Raw genomic sequence first — 25,185 nt, forward strand, 5'->3', positions numbered from 1 at the left:
ATGAACAAAACGTGTTCATTGAATAACAAAACCAAAAACTGATTTTTAGCTAGCAAAAACAACATGTGATAGGACAACTTTAGACATTGCATGCTTCGGTGGCTAATTGCATAGGTGTTAAAATGAAATATTTTCCTTCGTGAATTTTTTTTCCATGAGCAATGTTCAGTTTCCAAATAGCTTATAATAACTATAAAACCCCTTCAGAAAAAGTATAATGATTGCATAAGAAATGTCAGCTGATCTCATCTCTAAATAAAATCAGGTGTAAAATGACCAAGTTTGAAATCATTTGTTTGAAAAACTACTGAGTTGATTTTCTAAAATATTTTATTTGTTTGAATTATTTTTTAGAATATTTTGTAATAATTAATAATCCTACACATGATCCGTCTACTACTGAGGATGTCAGCACTGTGCAAGCTGGATCCGGATTTGTATTGACCAGCCATCGGTGGGATTCAAACCCAGTTCACCACATTGGAAGGCGAACGCTCTATCCCCTGAGCCATCATGGCTCTACAAGGTTCATTTGTAAAATGAAGAAACTATCGGGAAATTTGGTAATTTTCAGAATATTATAAAATATTCATATTAATTTCATACTTATGAAAAAAGGCTAACAAACAATAACAAAATACACTGAGTATATTTTCTACAAAAAAAGTGATGATCATGTGGCTACTGCAGGCCATATTTTAATCACCACTCATCATATTTAGTTGCCTTGTGATCAGGGGTGACTATTAATTTTGTCCTATACTCTCAAGGCGCAAGAATAAAAAAGTTTGAAAAAAAGAAAATTGGAATTTCAAAATTATTGCAATTTTTTAAATGAATGGTCAATAATGAAATTATTCGCCAGTGTTTGTTTTTTTAAATTTCTGTAGCATTTAATTATTTTGTTCTTAATGCTATAACTCATTTAAATGAAAATTTTATATTGCAACATATGTAATTATACATTATATGTATATATGTATTCATTGAACTTAAGTTTTTATTTGAGTGTGGCTATGGTTTAATCATTCTGAAGTTTACATTTTGATTCATAATTCCTATTATTTTTGGTTTCTGATCTCAGATATATATTTTTAAAATGTAAAATATTTTTCGGATATTAAGTATTTATTTTAGAAAATTTATCATACAAAACTTTTGCTACTTATGAATAGTATTCATTCCTTCTCGGCTCCATATTTAGTTGTGCTGTGATGATATCTGAACAATAATGCTTAATGTGTTAATTTAAATTGGTAGTAAATTTTTTAGTTTTTATGTAATTATTAGTGTTTGATTAAAAAGTATAGAGCTTAATATTAAATAGATTTTCAATAGAATGAAAATATATGCTAATGCTAGCATGCGTGTCAAGCTAATTAGTTTGTTACACTTCTTCCCTTTTTTAAAAAAACCTCTTCTTAAGAACTACTTTTTTTTCTGTGTTTGAAAGATGTTTAATTAACTGCTTAACTCTAAACCAAGATTTACATGTATTATTTATTACATGAAATATTATAAATAAATAAAATATATAGGTTTTACTATACCTAATGTTTTTGAGAACTGAAATTTATTTATACTTCCAGCAATGAAAATTTATTGTTATTTTCTTTTGTTATTTAAATGTATGTAATTAATTTGGAAATTGATATTTTAAATACATTAAATGATTAATTATTTAATAAGGCATGATTTTAAATCTGATTGGGATATAGCAAGTGAGATTGATAGCAAAAGCACACATATCCATATATAATTTATCTGAACCAAATTTTATTTGAAAATATATTTTATTCCTGAATGATATAACTTTTAAATAATATCTGATAGATTAAGAATTCGAAAAGTTTATCTTCTTTACATACTGGGATGAAGTGGGATACTGGGACCTATCCTAGTGTGCCCTCCATCTTGATTACTTTTTGTTGGAATAAATAAAAAAAATATATAAAAATTAGTATTAATTTCCCTTTGGTTTAAAGGGAAAAACTTATAAATGTATGTTGATTTGTAAAAAAAATTTAACTTATTGTTTACCCTTTTCACATTGTTTTTTCTCTGAAAATGTTTTTTTTTATTTTTGTTCCTTTTAAATTACTCTCTACTATTTTATGTGTATATTCCAAAAATAAATTCTTGCTCATCTAAATAAGAAAAAAAATGTAGTTTATGAAAAATAATTAAAATACAGTCTCTCCGCATACATATTTCTTTTTCTTTTTAAAAAAGTTTAATAAAAAGACTGTTTTTGAATAAACAACTTGCAAGCTTTTTTCTATAATTTGAACAGAAATTTTTTAAAAACTAAGCATTTAACAGTCCGTTTTTTTAAAGTGAAGTATTTATTTAAAAAATAACCTTAAAATTTCATTGATATACCCCTTTCAGAAAAAGAGACACTTATACAAATTTTACCATGTGAAAATAATCTTAACAATGTAAATATTTATAATAGTTATCAATATTAAATCTATAAACACAGATAATTTTACCATTGTATAATTCTCATTGAATTTTCTTAAAAATGGAATATGAGTAAAAAGGCAGTGTTTTTAAGGGATGGTGGCTATTTTTACAGAAAGAGAAAAGAGGGTGCATTTATAACGATCAAAAGGTAGACAGGGCAGGTTGCCCTTCTAAAATCACTTAAGGAAAACACTGCATATATTCACATATTGATATATAAATATATACATATCACATGACACCCCCTAAAAAGTGCATCTTCCAGGGTATCCCTGCTTACATATTTCTATAAACAAACAGTGAAAACTTATATTTAAAAACTCATTAAATTTTTTATATTGTCCATTACAATGTGTATTTTTATTACAAATCACAAAAGAGTTTGATTTAAACTAATATTTAATTAAAAATTCAGAGCAGAATATTAATAATCAATCTTTCATATGAAACTGAAAGGAAAATACAAGTTCTTAATAAATTTAACTCAGTCAAATTTTATTATTTTTAAACAACAGCTATCTCTTGTTTAATCCCCTAAATTATTTTGTATTCTAAGGGTTAAGTTGTGTTTTGCTCATAATTAACAAAATAATTTGTTAATTTAAAAACTAAATTGTATATTTTAATATTTTTCTGTGAAAATGATTTTTTTTAATTTGACTAAAATATCAAGGAATTTTTTAAAAAAATCATTTTTGTTTTTTCTAATATGATGCAGAAAAAAACTTTTTAAACAAAATATCAAATAATTTTAAATTTAAAATAAAAAATATATATTTATATGTTTATTTTAAATAAATTAGTTATATAGTTATTTTTTATAAAAATTTACAAGGGAAATTTCCAGTTTTAGTTTAGTCAATTAATATAAATATTAAATTTATAGAATTAATAGAAATGAACATATTTAGGAAATTTTAAACTCATCCTTTATTTTTATAAATTTATTTTATCTAGTTAATACCATTGTCTTGGGAAAAAAGTGATTTTTTCTTGAAAGGGGCTTAACCTTCGCGTAAATCACTTATCATAAAATTTACTTTGTGGTGCTACACAACTAAACCTTTTTACGATACTCTCTGTTGTGACAATGTAGCTCCTCTACTGAGTGTCTGAAGTTTTTTTTTAAAATATTTTTCTTATTATCGATACAGTTTAAGTATTAATGTTCATTTTTTAAAAATTTAAAATTTTTTTATTTCCAAAACTATAAGCAAGACAATTGATGGTTTGATAAAAGTTAGTTAGATAATAATAAAAAGTTATGAAAATCCTGATTTAGGGTATTAACCCAAGGCGGGGGTAAATAGCTATATATAATTACCATACTCATTGGGTATTTATCCGACTCACCTCTATACCCATACAGTGTTGGGCTAAATCAGAATAGAAGAACTCTTAATAAATATAAAATAATAACTATAAATTTGCTAAACTTCCTTTAACTGCTGATATTTTTGTAGTCTTATAAAATTTGCTTATTTATCTTCATTATCAATGATGGTACATATTTTTTTTTAAACTATTTAAAGTTTGAAATTTTTTTTTTTCGTTAATAAAAATAAATAATTATAATAAAGTTTGCATAAAACACTGAAAATTTACAAGTTTTATACCTTATTATTTTGCAATTTTTTTTTTTTTTTTAATTTTTCATCCAACAAATTTGTCTTAAAAAATCATACTAAGCAGAGGAATTTTTTTAGAGGAAAAACTCAAAAACAAAGGTTAAGCTCTTGGGCATCAAAAGGAATTAAGCAATTTGCAATCAATCACCTAAATATTCTTTAGTTTAATGAAAACAATCACAAATTTATCTTAAAAATTTAAAAATAGAAAATTAAAGCAAGGTTTATGTGTCAGATTTTTAAAGTAAAAACTTTTTATTAGCTTCACCCATGTTATTTTCTCTTTGCTTAATCAAATGAAGGTAAACTGCGAAATAGAAATTTGGAATACATGTTTTGGTAGAATATAGATTAAATCCATTAGATTTTAAAAATACTTTAATGATTCTAAAATTCTCAATGATTCTTTAAAAAGAATTATTATTAACCCACTGGCGGTTAAGGAAATGGGCAAAATTGGGAGAATGTTTCTCCCCTACACACAGTTCCCCTATCAGTTAACATGGGAAAACCGGTTTTGCTATGCAGAGAAGACTGCAGGTTAAAATGCGACTTTTTACGTGCAGAACCGTCAGTGGGTTAAACTAGCATGGTCTAATAATAATTTTTTTTAATGATATTGAAGCAGGTTTGGGTCTTGAAATATCTGTGCTTATTCTGATTCATTATTTTTAATCTAGCAAGATACACAAATACAAAATTGAAAAAATCATTATAATGATGTACAAAATGTTATATAGCTATTATAGAATTTTATAAAGTTTCTGAATAAAAACTTTTTGTCTTCTATATTTTTATATATTTCTTTTTATTCTTCTCAACTAAATCTTTCTTAATTGAAATCAATTTTTTATTTGATAACAAATAAAACTCATTTTAGTTAGTTTACTTTAATTTATTTAGTGACTTATTCCTATGAATTTTGTTTATTAATATGAATTTAAAACAAATGAGATCTTAAAAAAAGCTCTTCAAACTCATGTCTATAGAAATAAGAAATATATCGTATCCTTATTTTTTTTAAAAATAAAACTCTTCAAACTTATGTCTATATAAATAAGAAATATATTGTATTACAGAGTTTTTCTCATGAATAAAATAAGGGCAGGGTATTTCCTCTCTGAAAAAAGCTTTATCAGCTTTCAAAAGGCTCTCACATCAAAAATGTTAAAATGTGTATTATTATGTATAACTGAATTTTATCCTAGACAATTTATTAAATTACCATCTCATACTATCTTATGAGTATATTTCAAGAAGTAATTCTTTTTTGTTATCAAAATATGAGAAAAATTGTAGTTTATAAAAATAATTAAAGGCATGCTAAATGGCAATCTCTGTGCATGTTTTTTTTTTCAATAAAAGAACTAACAAAAAACGATTCATTGATAAACAACTAGAAAGGTTTTCTCAATAATTTTAACTGAAAATTATAAGAAAATAAACTTTTAAAGGTGCATTTTTAAAAAAAAAAGAATTTAAATCACTTATAAAAATTAATATCCCCCTTCCACCTGCCCCAAAAAAGATACTTATTAGAAATTTGACTAGTTGAGAATAATCCAAGCAAAGTAAATGTTTGTATAAGTAATCTGAATTTTACCTATAAGCACATAATTTTACCAATATAATTATTAGTTAAACAATGAATTAATTTTTTTCAAAATAGAATCTGAATAAAAAGACATAGTTTCTAATGAAGGATGTCTTATTTTTATAAAAAGAGCAAAGAGTGTCCATTGATTGGGATCAGGGGGGGGGGCAGGGCAGTTCGCCCTTCAAAAAACAGTTAAGCAGAACACTGTATTAAAATATACTGTTAATGAATTTCTTATAACTAAACGTTGCCATTTTAGAATGTTTTCCAATGGCCTTGAAAAATTATATTTAATGAAGATAAGATTTTGCCTTTTCCGATCAATGATACAAAGAATGTTGCACTTTTAGTTTACTGTATCCGAAAGAAAATTCTGAAGCTCTTTCAACTCTTTTGTATCTTTGAATTATTAGTTATGTTATGTCATTAATATTTTTAAAAGTTTCCTGTTGTTGTATCAATTTAAAATAAAAAATTTTATAATTACCTATTTATTATAATGTAATATTATATATTATAGAGTTATATTGTCTTCATTTCCAAATTATGTAGTTTCTAATAGTGTTCTAAGTGCTAAACCTTGTTTATTTCCATTTTATTTATCCTTTTACATTGTTTGGTCAAATCAGTTAATGCTTTTCCTTACTATTATCACATTATGATTGCTTTAAACTAGAGGCCTTTCAAATATTGTATAAGAATATTTTGGACAATTTTGAACACCTTATCAGCATAATTAAGTAAATTGCAAACCTTTTTCCATGTGTCAAGATGTTACATCAGCCCCTGGTTTTCACTTTGATTTTTACTGTACTAATTTAATTTAAGGATAAAATTCTAATATATTAATTAAATATAAAGATATTAATTTTATATAAATCAAATTTTATATCAAGTTCATATGAAATTTAAAAAAATACTCCTCTTTTCTTTGCCATTTTTTTTTACTATAAAAATAGTTCTAGGTCAGTTAAATGAGAGTCTGATTTAAATTTTGGAAAAGACCCTTATCCTTATTTACCCCTCTCCTGTGATTGGATATCAAAATACAAGTAGGGTGTGGGAAAAGTGTAAAGGAAGTAATTAGCGAAACCATGTCTAATAATAGACCTGTTTTAACCATGCATAGCATGCACTAATTTTAAAATGTGTGGTTTTTGAAACTTTTTATTTTATTTGCTAACGTGTGAAAATTGAAGTTTTATTCCAATTCAGAAAATCTGATAATTTGTGATGTATTTAATCTATATAGCTATCAAATATGAAATGGTAAAAAAATTTGCACCAACATAATTTTTAAAAAGCTACAATGAGTAAATTCTTGAAGGTCAAATTATGTATTCCTTATACATAATTTTTCCCTTTGGCTTTTTCTTGCTAGATTATTTTTCACTTTGATATTTAGTAAGCTAGAATTTTTAGCAAGCAATTTTCATTTCTGTACATAGCTTTATAGTTGCCGCTCGGTATGCGGTGTTTTTTCGAAGTTTAAATGTAGTCACTGCGTTAGCTTCATTTCACTTTTTTATCATTTTATATTCAGTTTTATACATTATTTTTTTATCCCTCATAGGTAAATATTCCGTGAATAAAGAATTAAGCATAGTGTTTAATATGAAAGTGATTTACAAATGATGTGCCTCATTATGGTGATTTGTAAATAACTCATCAGAGTCTGCATTGAAATGCTTCCTGAATCATACTGAGTATTACATGCTATTAAGTGTTTTCCGAATCAAGCATCACGATTCTTATACAAGTGATTTACGAATCACACACTGAGATTCGTGTTTGAAGGATTTAAAATTTGCCTATTGCAAATAGCATTAATGGGATTTAAAAATTACTGTTTGCAATTTTTATCAAAGTGATATATGAATCTCCTTTTGCATTTAATGATTATTAGATTATGTATCATTTTTTACATAAAAATCATTACCAAATAATGTGTTGTGTTTTGCATTGAAGTAATCAAAGAATCATGTGACAAAGTTTGCATTTTGGTGATTTATTAATCACTCATTGCTATTTATGACTTGTTACTTTGTGCATTTTTCAAACTTTATTGTTTGCTATTCATATATACTTCGATTTACGGAACATACGTTGCATTTCAATTTGCAAGTCATATCTTGTACATCATTTACGTCATCTTTAAGACTTGCTTCATGTTTCATGTCATTATATCTATGGGCAACATATTGCACTTTATATAAACACGTTTTAAAAAACTAGTCATAGTGAATTATAATAAAAAAATTTGCAATTTATGATTTATATTAAGGAAACTATAGTTTTGTAAATCTTAAGTATGTTATCTGTCAAAATATTGTACTACAAAGGATTTTATTGTGCCCAAAATACTTTACTGATATTCTGAGGTGTTGTGTTTTTAAAATTGAAACAGATATGCTAAATATTAGTTATCAAATTCTTATATGCTTCATAAATTTTTAATGGATAGTCTTACCAGTTCTAGTCTTTAAAAGTTTGCATGTATGCTAATGTCAATTCGAGGTATTTTGTTAATTAAACCACAATGCAACTGTTAATTCATTTGCATTAGTAGATATGAGCAACACATATTTAAAAATTGCCAGAACTATTAAACAATGTAAAATTGATACAATTAATCTATACTCCAATGTTATAAAATCTAGTGGATATGTATTTTAGCATACTAACTGTTATTGAGTAGGTCCTTCAAAGTGATTGAAAAATCCTAAAATCATTGTTATTATTTTTTTTAAACTTATTTATTTATTAATTTTGAAAATTGAGTGGGATTGAATTTGAGAGGGGTAAATTTTGGTTCGTTTAGACTTTCCCTTTTTGCTGAAATGTTTGGGTTTGAATAGAATATTTATTATCTCTAACTTTTTTTTCTAGAAATGTTTGCAGCTATGTAATGTTTTATTCAATTTAGAAATTATTTTAAGAACAAAAAAATATCAGTAGCTATTGGTGATCGAAATGGGTTGCAGGTGGCGTTGAGCAGAACTCACTACCTATGGCAACACTTCGCATGCTTTCCCCATTAGCGTGTGGAGAGTCATAGAGTAAGAAAGTACGTTAGTTTCTCTCTTGATTTGTAAATAGATTAAAGTCTTTTAAGTTTGAAAACTATGTGGAACTGAAAATTACATTAAACATAGTTCTAAAGAAAGGCATCATGGAAATTTTCAAAAATATTTTTATTAAATAAAAAGAAAAAATATTAAGTAATGGAAAAATATCGTAGTACATTCCTATACGACTGAAAAGAAGAGGAGAGGGAATAGAGAAGGGCCAAAGGCATGAAAGCGGTCTCTCCCCAGATGACTTATTCGCGTGCTGTGATATCTTGAAACTTGTGATTTAAAATTTAAGTTTTAAAAAAAAAATTTCTTTCAAAATTCAGTAAAAAAATGCTTAAACTATTTTGTAACCACAATATTTTAAAATTCACATTAAAATTTTATAATAAGTTGAAGAATAATCCATGTATTAATGAAGAATAACCCATGAAGAATAATCCACAATTAAAAAATAAATATGAAACATCTATTAATTTTTTATTTTAAAATTTAATTTTTTGAAAAGAATTAATTTTGATTAAAAGAATTATAATTTATAAATGAAATAAGACTTATTAAATAGTTATTAATCTTTTTAGCTGAGGAAATTTGAATTTAACTCTGAATCTCTCTGGTAGAAGGTGAACAACTTAACGGTCACACCACAGTGTAAAAGTAATGAAGTTATATATCTTGAAATTGAAATAAAATCAATTATAAATTATTAAATAAAAATAAAGAAAATTATAGAAATAACTTGTTTTAATGAAAAAATTTCAGCACTTTTTCAAAATCGCATCAGGCAATACATACCATCTCCTTTCTCACAAATTGTGATGTCATTTTCGACCAATAGCGTGTCCCAGCTAATCTGAAATTTAATCGCTTGTTTAATTTGATCCCTATCTTTGCTACATGTTCTTTAATTTAAGCTTAACTTTGTTTTAATTGGAGTTTTCAAGATGTGTTCTGCCCTTGCTAGAAACAAACTTTTTTTTTTGCATTGATTACTAAACAATAATATTTTGGTGTAAGCCTACTCTTCAAGGGTGATACCAAAAATCCCAATTGAAATTGCAAGCAATCCCTAAAATATTTAACCCTCTTTGAATAGAATTAGATTAATCAGTATTTCATATATTGATTATGTGTCTAAAAGATTGCTTGCAAGCTCAAACTATGATTTTTTGTTTTTCTTAAAAAGATATTCTAAAGATATTCTAGGAACCATCACATAGTTTTTTGCAAATTCAAGATGTGTTTTTATTATTAGATGTTATTATTATTATTTTTTTCTAATTATTTAAATATTTTTAGATTAGACTGTTTTATTTTTTATGTATTTTTTGTGTGTGTGTATATATATATATTAATACATTGGATTAATAATTCAATACTGCCGTTTGCATTTCTTTTTTTTCTTTTCTTTTATTATTTAGAATTTTTTTTAAAAATTTCTTACAGTTTGAGTAGATAAAAGCTTTTAATTTTATTTTGAAAATTAATTTATTCTTTAGATGTTGCTGAAAGTTTTTATTTTATATTGTAAGTAAACTTATTTATTTAAATCTTGTTCACTTCCATTATTTTGGCAATAATTTGTTAATAATAAATATTTCAATCAAATGGAATATTTTTTCCAATTTGTTTCTAAAATAATTTAACAAGAGTCAACTTAGAAAATGAAATTGCTGATGTGTGTTTTGAAGAGTTTTATTTATCCTTTAGTTTTGAAATAGTTATTAATTTGATATTTCTTCATTTGCTATTTTGTAATTTAAAAGTTAATATATTCTTCTTAATATGATTTTTAAAAAATTACATAGTATTTGGATGATTATAGAACCGTAGTTTTGGGTGTAAATAATTTTTACCAGATTCTTTATATAAGAACTTTACTGGATTGATTTCTAATAATGTTTTAAGATTTGCTATTCCTTTTTCTATTCACTAAGAATGTTCTTTTTTTTATTGACAACACTCCAATATTTGAAAATTTATATGTATTTTTTCTATACAGCTTTAAAGTTACGCATTTTTCAAAAGTGTCTCATTTTCTATATTTGCAATAAATTTTAGTTAAATTTTAATTAACCGGTAGATTTTTAAACTCTTATTGAAAGAAATGTAAATCTGTGATTAATTAAAGTAATTGTGTTAAATTTTAAATGTAACACATTTGAAATTGTATTTTTTTCTCTTAATACTTTTATGAGAGGGGTGTGAACACTGCAAACAAAAAGCTCAATGATATTTTTTAATTGTGTTACATTTGTTTGAATATTTAATTATTTAATATCATGTTTTATTTCCCTGTAAAATTTTTCATTAACCTTGTAAACTTGCAGTGAATCATGCTATTAAATGATATAACTAAGTAAAATACCGAACATAAAACAATGATACCGAACAAATATACATATTACAAATTGTATAAGTTTCATTGAGAGTACACAATTGTATACATTTGCATTAAAACATCTTTAATGCAGAAAACATTACAAAAAAACATATGTTAGAAATAATGTGAAATATTCAAATCTGCTTAAATATGAATGCTTTATTGTAGCTTTGAAGCTTGTGCATTATTTTAATTTATTTTGATTTCTTTAAATCTTTTATACTTATCAATATTTTTATCATAATATTAATTACTTGTAGGACTCATCTTCACTGTGTTGCTTCTTGCAATAATTCAACTGCTGGAAAACCTTGATCAACTTGAGTAATCATGAAACAACCTGGGAGAGAATGAAAAATGCTTTGAATACCTCTGCAGTAAGTTCTAAATAGTATGAAATCTGTAAATTTCTGTATCACATATACACTTTAAAAATCAATTGTTCCACAGATAACCTAGGTGATGTGCAGATTAACTTAAGCAACCTCCTTATTAAGTACGCTTCAATAAATGTTTTTAAAATTCATTCAATTACTTTCGTAAAATTGTATTTTATGATTGCATACAAAAGCTTTATATAGTATATTCCATGTAGTGTGCCATTTGTTGCTGAACTTTATTCAGTCCAGTATATGCTCCATTTAATATCATGCACAAGATTCTCTGTAATCTGGTACAAAACAATTTTTACAAATGACTATAAAGAATTCTTCATTAAAGCACATGCTCACAATTTTGTGCTGGGTTCTCTCTTTACATCTCATTACACCCAAATGTCTTATATGAAAAAGTTATTCCCAGACAATTAGGAATTCATCTCATAATGAACTTAATGTTGATAATAGATTGAAGTTTACAAATCAATGACTAGCTATTGTTGTCTTCTTTTACTTTTTATCGCTGTTTGCTCTTCGATGTGGCGATGAGTCAAGTTAAGAATAATTTCAACAATAAAACAATAAATTTAATTAAGAAATAAAAGAAAACAAACTACTTCAGCAGCCGAGTACATTGCTGCTTCCTAATCATTTCATATTAAAAATCTCTCTCTTACATTTGTAAACAGACACAGTAGTTGTGGCGCTGCGCCACCTGCTGGACAACTCACTATTAAGGGGAAATGTTAACATTCGAGCATCCTGATGATACAATTGCCCTCAATTGACGCTTACTTAAAAAAAGATACATACATCAATTATTGCATAATATATATATAGACAATTAACATTTTTACTTATACCTAATGCACATTTATTTATTTTTTTTTGAAATATGAATGAATAAAAATTTTTAAAGTTCTATTACAGTTCTTTTTTTTGTCTTGCTTAATAGTTTTTTTTTTTTTTTCCAAAATGAAATGTCTTTTAAATGTTGAATACTAAAGTTGTTTTCTTAGAAGTAAATAAAAAAAACAAAAGTTCATATTACCGGTTTCCAATTTATAATAGAATGTTATGTTATTTTAGAAGAAATAATGTTATTTTAGCATGGAAAAGTTAAAGAAAAGAATTGAGTTAAAGGACCCTTTACCTATACCTTCGATTTCTGACATCTATGAATTTGATAATGCTAGGATTGAAACATGGTTTTCTTGAACATTATAAAGCATCAATACAAACAAGATTTAATCCCTTCTACTAAGATTTTTTCAAATTTATTTATTTTGTTTTTAATAGAATTTTTTTAAAGAAAAATTTCTATCATTTTGAATCCTGTTACTTAGTTTTCATTATTTTATAAGCATACTAACTATTTTTTCAATATGTCAATATGACATTTTTATGAAATTGTAATGTAATACATTTAAATAAATGTGTTTAACAAAGCTAAATTACAGGGATACTTTAAATCTTATATTTAAGCAGCATAAATATTGAATTATTTTTTTATTCTACTGCCTCAAAATCATTTTGAATATTTATTTATTAATTGTGATTGTAATTATTAATAAGCTTGCTAGTGCTTAAATCTTTATTTAAAAAATTGTGATTAAAGCTAAAGAATTAAAATATAATTTGTCTCCTAAAATCTTAAGAAATATTCTCTCAGTACCTGAAAAATGGACAATATTGAATCCTAATTTCAAACTCTGCATAATTTCTTGGTACAAAAACGCATTGAAATACCTTAACCCCATAACTTGTGCGCTCGAGTTAATTCAAGCACACTAAACAGGCCTAACTATGCACATTTGAGATAATTCAAGCGCCGTTATATTTTATGCTGCTAAATTTTTGGCACTCAAATATAATCGAGAGTTGAAAATAACAATGTGAAAGCTAAGAAAAGAAAAGGTTTTATTGATATTTATTATTTACATAGGATTGTACGCTATAACACTTATTTATTCAAGAATAAAATATAGCCTTTTTCCATGGAACAAAAGCGCAGTATATCAAAATTGTCCACCAAAAGAAAAGTTGACAATGTTCTAAAGAGTTTTTTTACATAAAAAAAAAAGATTTTTTTTTCAAAAAATTTGTGTTCTAAGGGATTAATTTCAAATAAAATTAGTTAAATTTAGTATAGTTACTAATATTAGTAATTTAACCTAATAATGCCTCTAAAATCAAAATAACTTCCCTTTCTTATTATGCATCCTACAAAATGTATATCATACATACTTATTTAAAAAAAATTTAATTCATGAAAACCATTTTTTCAATTATAATTTGCATCATCACATTCTTGTAAGTAATTGTTCAGTTTGTCTTATATAGTTTGCTGTAGAAAACACGAGATTGAAATATAAATTTATGAATACGCTGAATCTATTTTAGGTCCCCCCCCCCCCCAATATTCTGCCTAGGTTTCAGCCACAATTAAAGTATTTATATTCTGCTTAGGTTTCAGCCACTATTAAAATATTTGCTTCTATTAACTACCATTAAAATAATTACTTCTATTTACTATAAGTTAGACCATGAATTAATTTTATAAGAAATTGAATATTCTAATGCTTTGATATTTAACAATAAATCATTTTATTAAAAAATGAGCAAATTTTAAGTTAGTGAATTTGTATGTTTTTAAATAAATTCCTTTCAAAAATATTGTTTGCATATATGCGTTATATAACGCTTAAAAATTAAATGGTTTATTTTTATCTGATACAAACTTGAATTATTCTTATACTTTCATTATAGAGTTGTACATATTTGATCTCAAACATTTTAAGAATCGTCCTATGTTCCATTAATAAAGTGTGTTGAAATATATCAGCTACTGCTATGTACTTTCTGTTTTTAAGTAATTTGGAAAATAAAAAGAGTATATTTTATTATTCTTTTTTGAAAACCTTTAATACATTTAAATAGACCAAATTATATGTTTCTTAGTTTACCGTAGGTCTATTTTAAAATTAGCCTTTCATATGTTTGCTGTTCCAGAATGTGTCGTTTTTTTTTCTTTTTTAATTTGTCGTTGGCCCACTACAAAACCTCTATTGCAGGGGTCCCCAACCTTTTTATACCAAAGAGCAAATACCAGAATATCGGTCGAATGGCGGGCACCATTTATTTTTTCAAGATAAATTTATAGTTGATAGACATAGGTAATAATCCAAACTACTTATAATGCACAAAAATTTAATTTCAAAAATTAATTTGACACAGGAATATAATTAGTATTAGTATCTCTTGGTTCTAAAAATATTAGATTTTTGGCTACAAGGTAATTTTTTATTTCTTCAACTAAATGTAAAAATCTATCAAGTACTTTGCCTTTACTGAGATAGTGTACTTATGTATTCGCATAGCATAAAATTTGCATGGCATTTTATGGTTCGGCACAAGCAGTGGGCGCACCTAGACCGATCGACGGGCGCCATGGTGCCCGCGGGCATAGGGTTGGGGACCCCTGCTCTATTGTATCACATATTCTGTTTCCCTATGTTTAAATTTATTTTTTCTCTGGTGCAGTCTATTATTTTAAAGTCAAGATAATCGTTCATATTATTTTATATATAATATTAAGAAAATGCTCCAATATAAAATTACAATAACTTATTTTACTCTTAAAATAAGTTTATTTTGCGAAAAGATCAACCTTTAAAAGAAAAGAATGTAGTACAATCGTGGGAGTTTGTAAGCAGAGCCACCAAGTTTTTGTTTGAACATTGACTGACCCTAAATTTTTATTAGAAAAACTTTTTGTTAGACTTTAAATATCGGTATTCAAACACTAACTTAAGTGGATAGTTTTTATTCTGTAGGGATTTATGTCAGATATTATAAAACCATTTGAATGATAGGTTATTTTTATTTTTCATATTCATGTATGTTACATATGTTTATTATTTTAATTAAAGTACATCAAAATCAGGGGAGTTTCTATATAAACAGGGTGGCCACCCACCTGGAAAACCTTGAAAACCTGGAATTATCAGGGAATTTCTTTATACTGGATAAAACCTGGAAAAATCAGGGAATTTTAAAGAAAAACTGGAAATTTTTTCTTTGATTAATTTTTTCAATTTCACTAATTTAAATTATTTACTAATTTTCTTAATTTAAATTATTTCATCCATTATACCCACTTTTTTTATATTTAAATGTAAACAGTTTAAATATCATCAACTTAGCGATACTTTGCTTACATCAAAATTTGTTAAACTAGAATGCCAAATAAAATTCTCCAGCGGTTGCTAAACGAATGTGGAAACCTTTGACAGCTACGGGACTGTGCAATGTAGGAAAGATTCTGGTGGAGGTGGAAGAAGGGATTAGGAATTAGTTTCTGTTTTTAAATTCTGCCCTTGAGCTGAATCCATTTATGACTCAAGTTTGTTCCGATGCTTTGGTGGTAATTTTTTTTTATTTTGACAAAATGTCTTTGTATTCTCAACTTTATAAAATTCTCCAAAAATTAGCTGGTTATAATTGAATAATAATAGATTTTATATTGCACTCTTTTTCTGAAAGCTTTTCTACTCCCATTCAAAGAAATCTGCGAATTATTTTTTCTCAGCAAACCAACCAATCACACATTTTTTTTTCAATCGCTAACAGCAATGTTTGTCGACCAATTGTTGCATTAATCCTAATTTTTTTCTATTTCATTTTAACCTTTAATAGTATATTTGAATTTTAAATAAAAGATTTTTTTAAGAACTAACTATATATTAATATTTAATTTTACTCTTATGTTGGTCAATGTATGATTTTTGATTCAAAATTTCGTACCAAAACATTAAAAAAAAAAAAAATCTTGCCAAACTATCAAAATAAATTATGTTTTTCAAGATGATATGTTTAAAAAATAACATTTTGAATAAAATGTTTTGTAATATAGACACTTTTCTTGTACACATCCTACACTTAATAAGAAACAAGAAACAAAAACCTGGAAATTTTAAGATTTTTATCTGGAAAACCTGGAAAAATCAGGGAAATTTGAAATCTGATTTGTATGGCCACTCTGATAAAGCAATAGCTTAATACAGTATATATGCATGGTGCTAAGTAAAGTTCAAGTCCCTGTGCACTCTTTTAACTTTTGTTTTCAAACAACTATACAGCTATTTAAAGGTGTCTGCAGCTGTTAGAGTGTCTATGTATTGTAAAATATCTATGTACTACATGATCATATTACTTTTAATGCCAACTGAAGATTTGCTTTCCTATCTTGACAGCAGTACAAGATGTGGGAAAAAGTAATGATGATGATAATAATTTTGAAAAATTTGTGCATTTGAAAGAACGCAAAAGAAAAGCTCTTTGAGTACTTAAAATGATCATAGTACTGTAAAGATTGCTAAAAAAAAATGCAGTAAAAACCAAACAACAACGAAAAATGTTTTATTAGAAAGAAACGTTATCTTAGTCATAAAAAGTTGAATAACGTTAAGCTGGAAGGTGTGGATGGAATTTAAACATTATCTAACACATTAAGTATGGCTTAATAATTTTTTATGCCTTATAGAATTAAATCAAAACCGAAATAAATGGGATAAAAAATTTAATAGTTTTAAGAGTTATCATATATAAAAGGTATAGATAATGAGTTAAACCTATTTGGACATTAAAACCCTTATAACTTCCAAACTATGAAGCATTCTGAATTCAACTAAATATTTGATAGCAATGCCTCATAAATATTAATTTTTTTTATTTAAAGGGTAATTTAAAAGTTTTTACAGGTAAAACTTCTAGTTTTGTATTTTTGGCTTTTTTTTTAAAATCACATTCAGAATAAAATAATATATGCGGATAATAATATTTCACGTGTTTAAATAGCAATTTTAAACACACAAATAGGTAAAATTGTATTTTTTATTCTAAATTTTAAAATTTTTATTTTGGATAGTGTCTTTTTTGATTTTCAAAATCACTTCTCTAGGCTGCGATAAAAAGTGTAAATCAAAACATAAAGCCTCTAAAACTCTTGTCTTCTGCTAAACACATTTTGGACTGTCTGGGTTTCTTTTGCGAAAATGTTTCTTTCTTCTTTTTTATTTCATCATGAACTTTTTGAATATCTTCAAATTTTGGTCTTACTCTAACAACTTGGTTTGGATTTAGAGCAACTATTTTAATTATTTTCTTTTGATCGTGTTCAATTTAAACTAAATGTAACGTACGAGACAATACCTAACTTGCTCAGGCAGCAATGTCAGATGCTTAAATATTTATAAGTCTAAATTTGCATTGTTTTTTCATTAAACCACATTAACTTTTAGTTCTATTGATTGGGATTTGATTTCTATTTTTCGATTTAACATGAACAAATTCATCTGAAACAATACCTCCTTTGTCTAGACAGCAAAATTTAAGTTTTGCACCACTCTGACTTCTTCTGTAAATTTAAGATAGTAGGAAAGCTAACTTAAAATATCCGCGTTTTGTTTTAAAATACGATTCACCTATTTTGAAAGAATGTTCCTAGATCCCTAGTTTTACTAGTTCTCTAGTTTTGTGATTATACAAGTTAATATTATGTAAGTACTTATTTTTCCAAATATGAAAGCAATTTTAAATTTCATTAGCTATGGTCTGATCCTTATAATTAATATCACTAGACAAAGAAATTCTATATATATATATATAAATGAATGCCTACAATGAATGAGATTCATAAATCAGCCGTCCGAAAGCAATGACATTTGACATATCAATAATCTGGAGCACGAAGAAGGTCACTGTCATTGTTCAAACAGTATATGCCAAACTGTTCAAGCAGAATGAGCAAAAAAAAAATGGAATTTTCTGCTTGATTAAGCATAACACATTGTTTTAAATTTAACTTTTGATAATTCATATTTTCAAATATTTTACAAATGACATCAGCAGTGATATTTGTTAGCTTATAGATCTAATTGTTAAAAAAAAAGAAAGTTAATTTCTAGTACATTAATATTTAATTATTTTTTAATTGCTTTGTCGGATAAATTTAATAAACTTTAATGGTAGCATTTTATGTGTTTTTTATTTTACAACTTGATAGCTATTCCAATTTTATTCCTCTTCCTTGATATTAGTTGAGTTTCTTGTCTTAAGGTAGAAAAAACACTACTACATTTAAATACAAATTTCATGTTAAATTTTATCTCCAAGGCCTATGAACAGTTCTTTCTTGGTTTGAGTGCTGTGCGAAGCATTGGATAAAGCTTTGGTGGCTGATAAAAGGCCGGCAAAAGGTTAAAATTTTTATATAAAAATTAGTCTTACCAGACACTTCAAAAATTGCTGTTAAAAATGTTTCACTGCCTGGTAATAAAACTAAAAGAACATAATATAGTGGGATTCTCAAGAAATATGTTTTATCCAAAAGTTTTTTACTTTTGAAAGTTATATTTATTTTTTGTTTAAATTTCTATTTTTATGTATCTGTCATTCATTATCTTATGTTTCTCGGCAGGTGATCGGCACTGATTCGCTCCCAGGATTTGAATCCCAACTCTTCATCTTCTCTTCTGTCTTCTACCAGTTCATCCTGTAAGTCAACGTCTTCCTCTGTATCCACACCTCCAGCCAGAGTCAGAAGTAAGTTATTTATTTGTCTGTTTTTTTTTTTTTTTTTAATTCTAAAGGCCTTCTCTCGTCCTAATTTTTTAAAAAATTTTTTGTACTTGATTAATTCATACATTCTAAAAGATATTAATCATTAATTTTAATAGCAAAGAAAAGCAACCACTTTTTTTTGAAGTAACAAACTTTTTATATTCTTTATTGTTTTATGACACATTTTCAGTTAATTTTTACATTAAAGATTTTAACTAAGTTGCCCTATGTATAGTGGACCTTATCCTCATCTGACCCTTTGCATAAAAAATATTGACAAAACAAAGAATGCTAATTTAACTAAAAACATTAAGTTATAATTGCTTCGAAATCACTGAAAGCTAAATTTATAGTCATTTTTTGCGCAGAATCTTTTAGTGGAAATTAAAATTTTTCAATTAACTATTTGAAAGATTTTCAATGCTTACCTTATATTTTGTGATCCTAGAGTCAAACTTATAAAATTTTGTTGTTTTATTGTTGACAATTCTGTTTAAAAAGTTTCCTGACCTACAAGTTATTTTTCTCATTCTGATTTCTAAACAATTTTATTCAAATTTTCTGTGTTACCATTGTGTAATGCTTTTTAAATTTTTGCTGAAAGTTAGGTGAAATTTTTTTTTTGTTGTTGTTGTAGATCTCAAGTTAATATTTACATAAAAAACATACAATTTTAAAGCGTTTTTATAGTAAATGCAAAATATTGCTCAATACCGTATGAAAACTATTTTTTTTCTTACTCTTTAAATGTTGGAAAGTCTGTGCCAGTCCTCCGTGAATTTTTGTAAGTTTTCTTATTACTTACTGCATCTATTATTCTTAATTGGTTTATCGCTTTTATGTTTGTAACAATCGTAACTTGCGATTGAAATTAATATTACTTTCCGACTAGTTAGAGTACTAAAATCTGTACTGTAGCTCTGTGCTTGTCGACTTAGCTTACCAAGTAACTGAAATGCTCCAAATTCAGCTCTTACTCTATTGACAAAACAAGTTATGATTACTTCCAAACAAATCACTGAAAGCTAAGTTTATAGTCATTTTGTCCCTAAAAACTTTTTTTCGTTACACTAAACATCAAATCCTTATATTGAGTTTTATATAAAAGTGATAGACTGATATAATGACTAGTTTGTTACACACAATGTTCTTTTATTGCATTGAACTCTAATTTAAAAGTAAATTTACAAGTAGTCTGAAACAGAGCTTAACGAAAAAATTTGGCAGCTTTATTTCTTGATAATTTTCTTATTTTGTTTACATAATCTGTTGGTTGGAGCAAAATGTTTGTTGTTTGCCTGTCAATCTTACTGCAGCAGGGTTTAAATGCAAATTTTTAATGATGATTGTAATAGGTGGCATACCATATATAAAAGATAAATATTTAATTATAATCAATTGGAAGAGTTTTCTTCAAAATCAATTGTAAATTTATAAAACAGCTTTTATGTGAAACTGTTCTATTTTAAATCAATTAAATTAAGAAAAACAACTGTTATCAACCAATTCCACTGATACAGACTAATTTTTAAATTCATTAGTCAATGATTAACTATTTAACTTATAGTTTTTATCGTCTTCAGAATCTTTGATGTGCATAAGCAATTTAATATTATTTTGAGAAATTTTATTTATTATTTTAATTATGATTTTAAAGAAGGATTAGGGGCACTTTAATATATTCAGAGAATTCATTAATAGAATACCGTAAATGCTCACTTCTGCACCAGTCTTTGGGACCAAGAGAGAAAGTGCATAAGATTTCAGAAACAGTAAGTTTATACAAATAAGAAAAGTTTCAATAGCTGAATTAAACTATAAATAGTTATGAGTAGTGGCTAATCCTTCTAACTCTTTTTTATGACTTTGAGAAACTTTTTCGCCATCTCTGTTTTCTCTGAAACTGAATAATAGTAATCGCTATAACAGTCATTTACCAAAAACTAATGTTTTAATCAGTGGTGGGAAAAAAACTGTACATGATAAATTTTCAAAGCATATGGGTGGTATATATATAGTGGTTTCAATATGGTTGTTGTACAGATGAGACACCTTATTCAAGTTCATAGAAAAAATGTCTTCCTAGAAACAATAAGCATGAAAAGTCACAAGGGGAAGAAAAATGAACTATTTCACTAGATCCAGTAGCATATTTCATTTTATCTGTTAGGAAAATTGTTCATTTGCTTTAATTTAAATGTAAACACTTTTTTCTAAAAAAAAATGTGGTTATTTTTTTCCTATTTAAAGAGAACAAATTAAAATTTTTGTCTATTTTTTTAAAAAATTGTCCGCATAATTGAAATATTTATTTTCTGAACCACACATAAACAAATTATAATTAACATTATTTTCCTATATAATTATCCTTTGAAAAGTTTTGTATATGTGCAAAAGGCACATAAAAGATCTGGTGCAGAAGTGAGAGTATGTTGTTTTATATTTTAATAATGGTTTTTCATTTTCATAGTTCTCTTCCCTATTCAATGAAAAAAAAGTTATATTTCCAAATTTTATATTCATGTTTGTAAAATATTTTTTTCATATTAAGCACAATAAAATTTTAATTGAGTTTATGTTAGAGAAATAAAAGTTATGATAAAGTACCGATTTGAAGCATCTTGAAACTAACATGTACAGTATTGAATGCCTTCAAAGATATTATTTGGCAGAACAATTTTTTTCCGATAAGAAAACCTATTTTTAGTCTAAGCATGTGAAATGTCTCATAAAAGTTAAAAATTCTTAAAAAAATTAATTAAATGTGTAGGTAAATTTAATTTATCATAATTAAAAAGCAGTGTTAATAACACCTACATTTCACTTATTTATTTATTCGTAAATAGAAGGAAATCTTTTTATTTAAGGCAAAATTCACCTTTTCAAAAAAAAAAGTTTTCTTGAAACAGAAGTTTAAAAATTAAACACATTTGGAGTCTCAAAACTAACATTTAAGTAAGCAAACAAATTATAGATATCTTACGATTCTCTTATGAGTTAGGGGAGATAAAAAACACCAGAACCAATTTAATTCCATATTGAAATGTTGATTGTTTTTTAACTTTTCTGTCCTCTGGCAATCAAACAGGTTAAATACTTTCAGTCCAGCTATCCTCCAAATTATTCATTAGATTTCAATAAGTTTTGTTTCTTTTGGTTTGTGCCCCTTAATGCATGTATATTTTTACAAAATTTTTTAGTGAAATTTGAAAAGTATATATTGTAAGTGGCTCATATGGAGCACCTGCTACACCTATATACAGAAAATGGCAACTAATTTTTTTGTATTAAATGAAAATGCATGTAGTATGCAGTGTACTTCCTGGGGAAGGGCCACCCGCCCTCACTGCCCTTTGATGACAATGTCTTTTTGTTCATATTCCATTAAAAAAATTTAATGTTTAAATGATAATTACACACTTTTAAAATTATCTTTGTAGATAGGTTTGATTCTGATACCAGTATAAATATTTACTTTGTTAGGATTAATTAATTTATTAAGGGATTTTTAAATTATTTTTTCAATAAATATTTTTGTATATTTATTTATTTATTTTTTTGAAAAAATGTGTGCACAGTGATTCTCTTTTAGCATGTCTTTTTTTTTTTTTTTTTTTTTTTTTTTTTTTATAAACAACTCATTTTGATAATGAGTGAAAATTCCTTTTTGAAATATGAGGGTAATTTAACAATCGTTGAAGATCAAATTCAGCTATTACACATTTTGTTAAATATTTACGGTGTTAAGTAAGAGCCCTTTCAAAACTCAATGTACTATTTTGTGTGAGGAAGCACCCTGCCTTTTTTTATTCTAAAGGAGAACTCTGTAGTTGGCATGGTAATGGAGTATGTAACAAAAATTTTTAGTTAAAAAAGTAACTAAATAAATAAAATAAAAATTGAAGAAAATAAATTTCTTCAGAGATGTAAATAATGTTATGTATAATATTTATGTAATGTTATGTATAATATGTATGTAGTATTATGTGTCCATTTTTGTCTTACATCTATACCAGTTACATAGAGACATTATTGAAATTGTGATTTAGTCAAATCTGTCATTGATAGTTATTTTTTTTTTTTTAATTACAACTGTTCTTATCTAATTCTCTTTCTTTTTATGTACGGAAAACATATAAATTTCAGAAAGCATCACCGTTGAAGTAATTTAAAAATTTATTAAAATATAAAGTTATTAGAGTATTGGAAAATTATCTGCTTTTTCAACTAGCAAATTTTGAGCAAAATTTTTTCATTTATTGCTGAACTGGTTTCAATTTTATTACATATTATCGTTTTGATGTATATTTTAATTCGAAAAATATTGTAAATTTTGAAATTTTTTTTGTCAAAGGAATACAATTAAAAATTTAATCATGAAAGTAAAGCGAAAAGGAAATATGATTGATAAATTCGTATCAGTATGTAAGTTGTATATATTTAAAAGTAATTTTTCTTCTATACCTTTCTTTGAAACAATAATTTACATTAGAATAATCATTTTATCAATCTTCATAATCATTTTTAATATTAAAAGCAATAAAATTGAGCACCATAAAATAAAGAAGGAAAAAAAAACAGTAAGTTTTTGAAAATTAATTAAATATTTTCTGATAAAAGGTGTGCACAAAATAAAAAAAGTGAGCACCCTGAATAACTTTTAATTTAACAGCCAGATTTTCATGTACTAGGTGTCAATCTTAATGGGTTTGTGTTTCACTATTCGATAATTTCATTCAAAAAGGATTTTTATGTTCAAAATCTTTCTAAATTATAAGGCAGGTGTATATCTGCATGGTGTTACAATAGGTATTTTAATGAATCAAAATGTATTGATGAAATGACGTATGCAAGAACTTTTCAAGATAAAATTTTGGTTTTAAAAGCCCATTTTCACAAAAATACTTATGTTGCTTAAAATCTATGATTTGCATAATTTTTATTTTATCCTCTCTTTCAGGATTTTGAATAATGTCAAGCATTGTTTGTTGTAGTTGATTTATTGAAGTTCTTCAGAACTCTTCTATTGTTAAGCCCAAGTGATTCTATGTGGACAAAAATATTTGAATTCTCTGTTGTCCTTATTATTTTTATATTGAATATGAAATATAAATAGAAATTTGTGTAATTTTTGTGTTGTTTATAGATATGTCTTTGTATTTAAATAAAATGTATGAAATAAACTGTGTTAATTATGTATTTAGCTAATTCCAGGGTACATTCAATTTATTACATTATATTAGCAGATGGCTACATTTGTACATTTTTGTACAATACACTTATTTTTTGCAAAATTTGCTGCAAGACTTAATATAATCAGCAGAACACGACTTCATGATCAATACCGCACTAAATCATCATCTGTAGGCAGCTTCTTAATATTATCAGCTGTAGGTTGTATTTATTTCTGTATTGGATTATATTAGCAGCTGGCTACATTTGTACATTTTTGTACAATACACTTATTTTTTGCAAAATTTGCTGCAAGACTTAATATAATCAGCAGAACACGACTTCATGATCAATACCGCACTAAATCATCATCTGTAGGCAGCTTCTTAATATTATCAGCTGTAGGTTGTATTTATTTCTGTATAGGATACAATAGTATAACTTAAAAACACACAGCTTTCATTTTAAAGCTCTATATTATTAGCTTTATTATATATTTATTATGTTTTATAATTTATATACATATATATGGACTACAAGTTAAAATTTGCACAATTACTTGTGAGATACATTATTTTTATAAATTTGGACAGCAATTTTATTACTCTGCTTTTAAGTAGTACAGCACAGTAAAGGAAAAATTATTAGAGATTATTATTAGAAAAATTACCTAGTTTGAAAATGTATTAATAAGTGGAAACATAGCTTATGCTTGGCACATATTCTAGACTAATGGATTGCACTGTGTAAAAAATACTTTTTTTTACAAAAAATAATTTAAATGTAAAAAATACATTAAAAAATTTTGTTAGTTCATTTATTAATAATCTATTCAAATATGTATTAATTACCTAGACAGCTA

The 25,185-nt window shown here is 25.8% G+C and overlaps 1 protein-coding gene across 36 annotated transcripts in view; it reads left to right on the top strand.

Moving 5' to 3' along the window:
• Window positions 1-24,334, top strand: part of LOC147812702 (uncharacterized) — a 33,296-nt gene extending 8,962 nt beyond the window's left edge. For 7 of the 36 annotated variants that reach the window (XR_015432337.1, XR_015432334.1, XR_015432338.1 and 4 more), the window contains 3 exons: window positions 11,412-11,528; window positions 19,009-19,133; window positions 24,112-24,334. Coding sequence is in view for 9 of the 36 variants with exons in the window: in XM_087158583.1 (XP_087014709.1) it covers window positions 355-563; window positions 19,009-19,085; window positions 24,112-24,145 (320 nt within the window). In the remaining 27 variants the exon portion in view is untranslated. Of the gene's footprint in view, window positions 1-354; window positions 564-8,604; window positions 8,762-9,349; window positions 9,426-10,267; window positions 10,296-11,411; window positions 11,648-15,932; window positions 15,955-18,649; window positions 18,788-19,008; window positions 19,134-24,111 lie in introns of those variants that run through there. The other 29 variants (XM_087158583.1, XM_087158586.1, XM_087158585.1 and 26 more) reach the window with 18 other exon arrangements.
• Window positions 24,335-25,185: the final 851 nt, after the last annotated feature.

The sequence above is a fragment of the Parasteatoda tepidariorum genome, chromosome 3 (genome assembly GCF_982258835.1).
Source record: "Parasteatoda tepidariorum strain Cologne lab strain chromosome 3, Ptep-v5.0, whole genome shotgun sequence".
Taxonomy (NCBI): domain Eukaryota; kingdom Metazoa; phylum Arthropoda; class Arachnida; order Araneae; family Theridiidae; genus Parasteatoda; species Parasteatoda tepidariorum.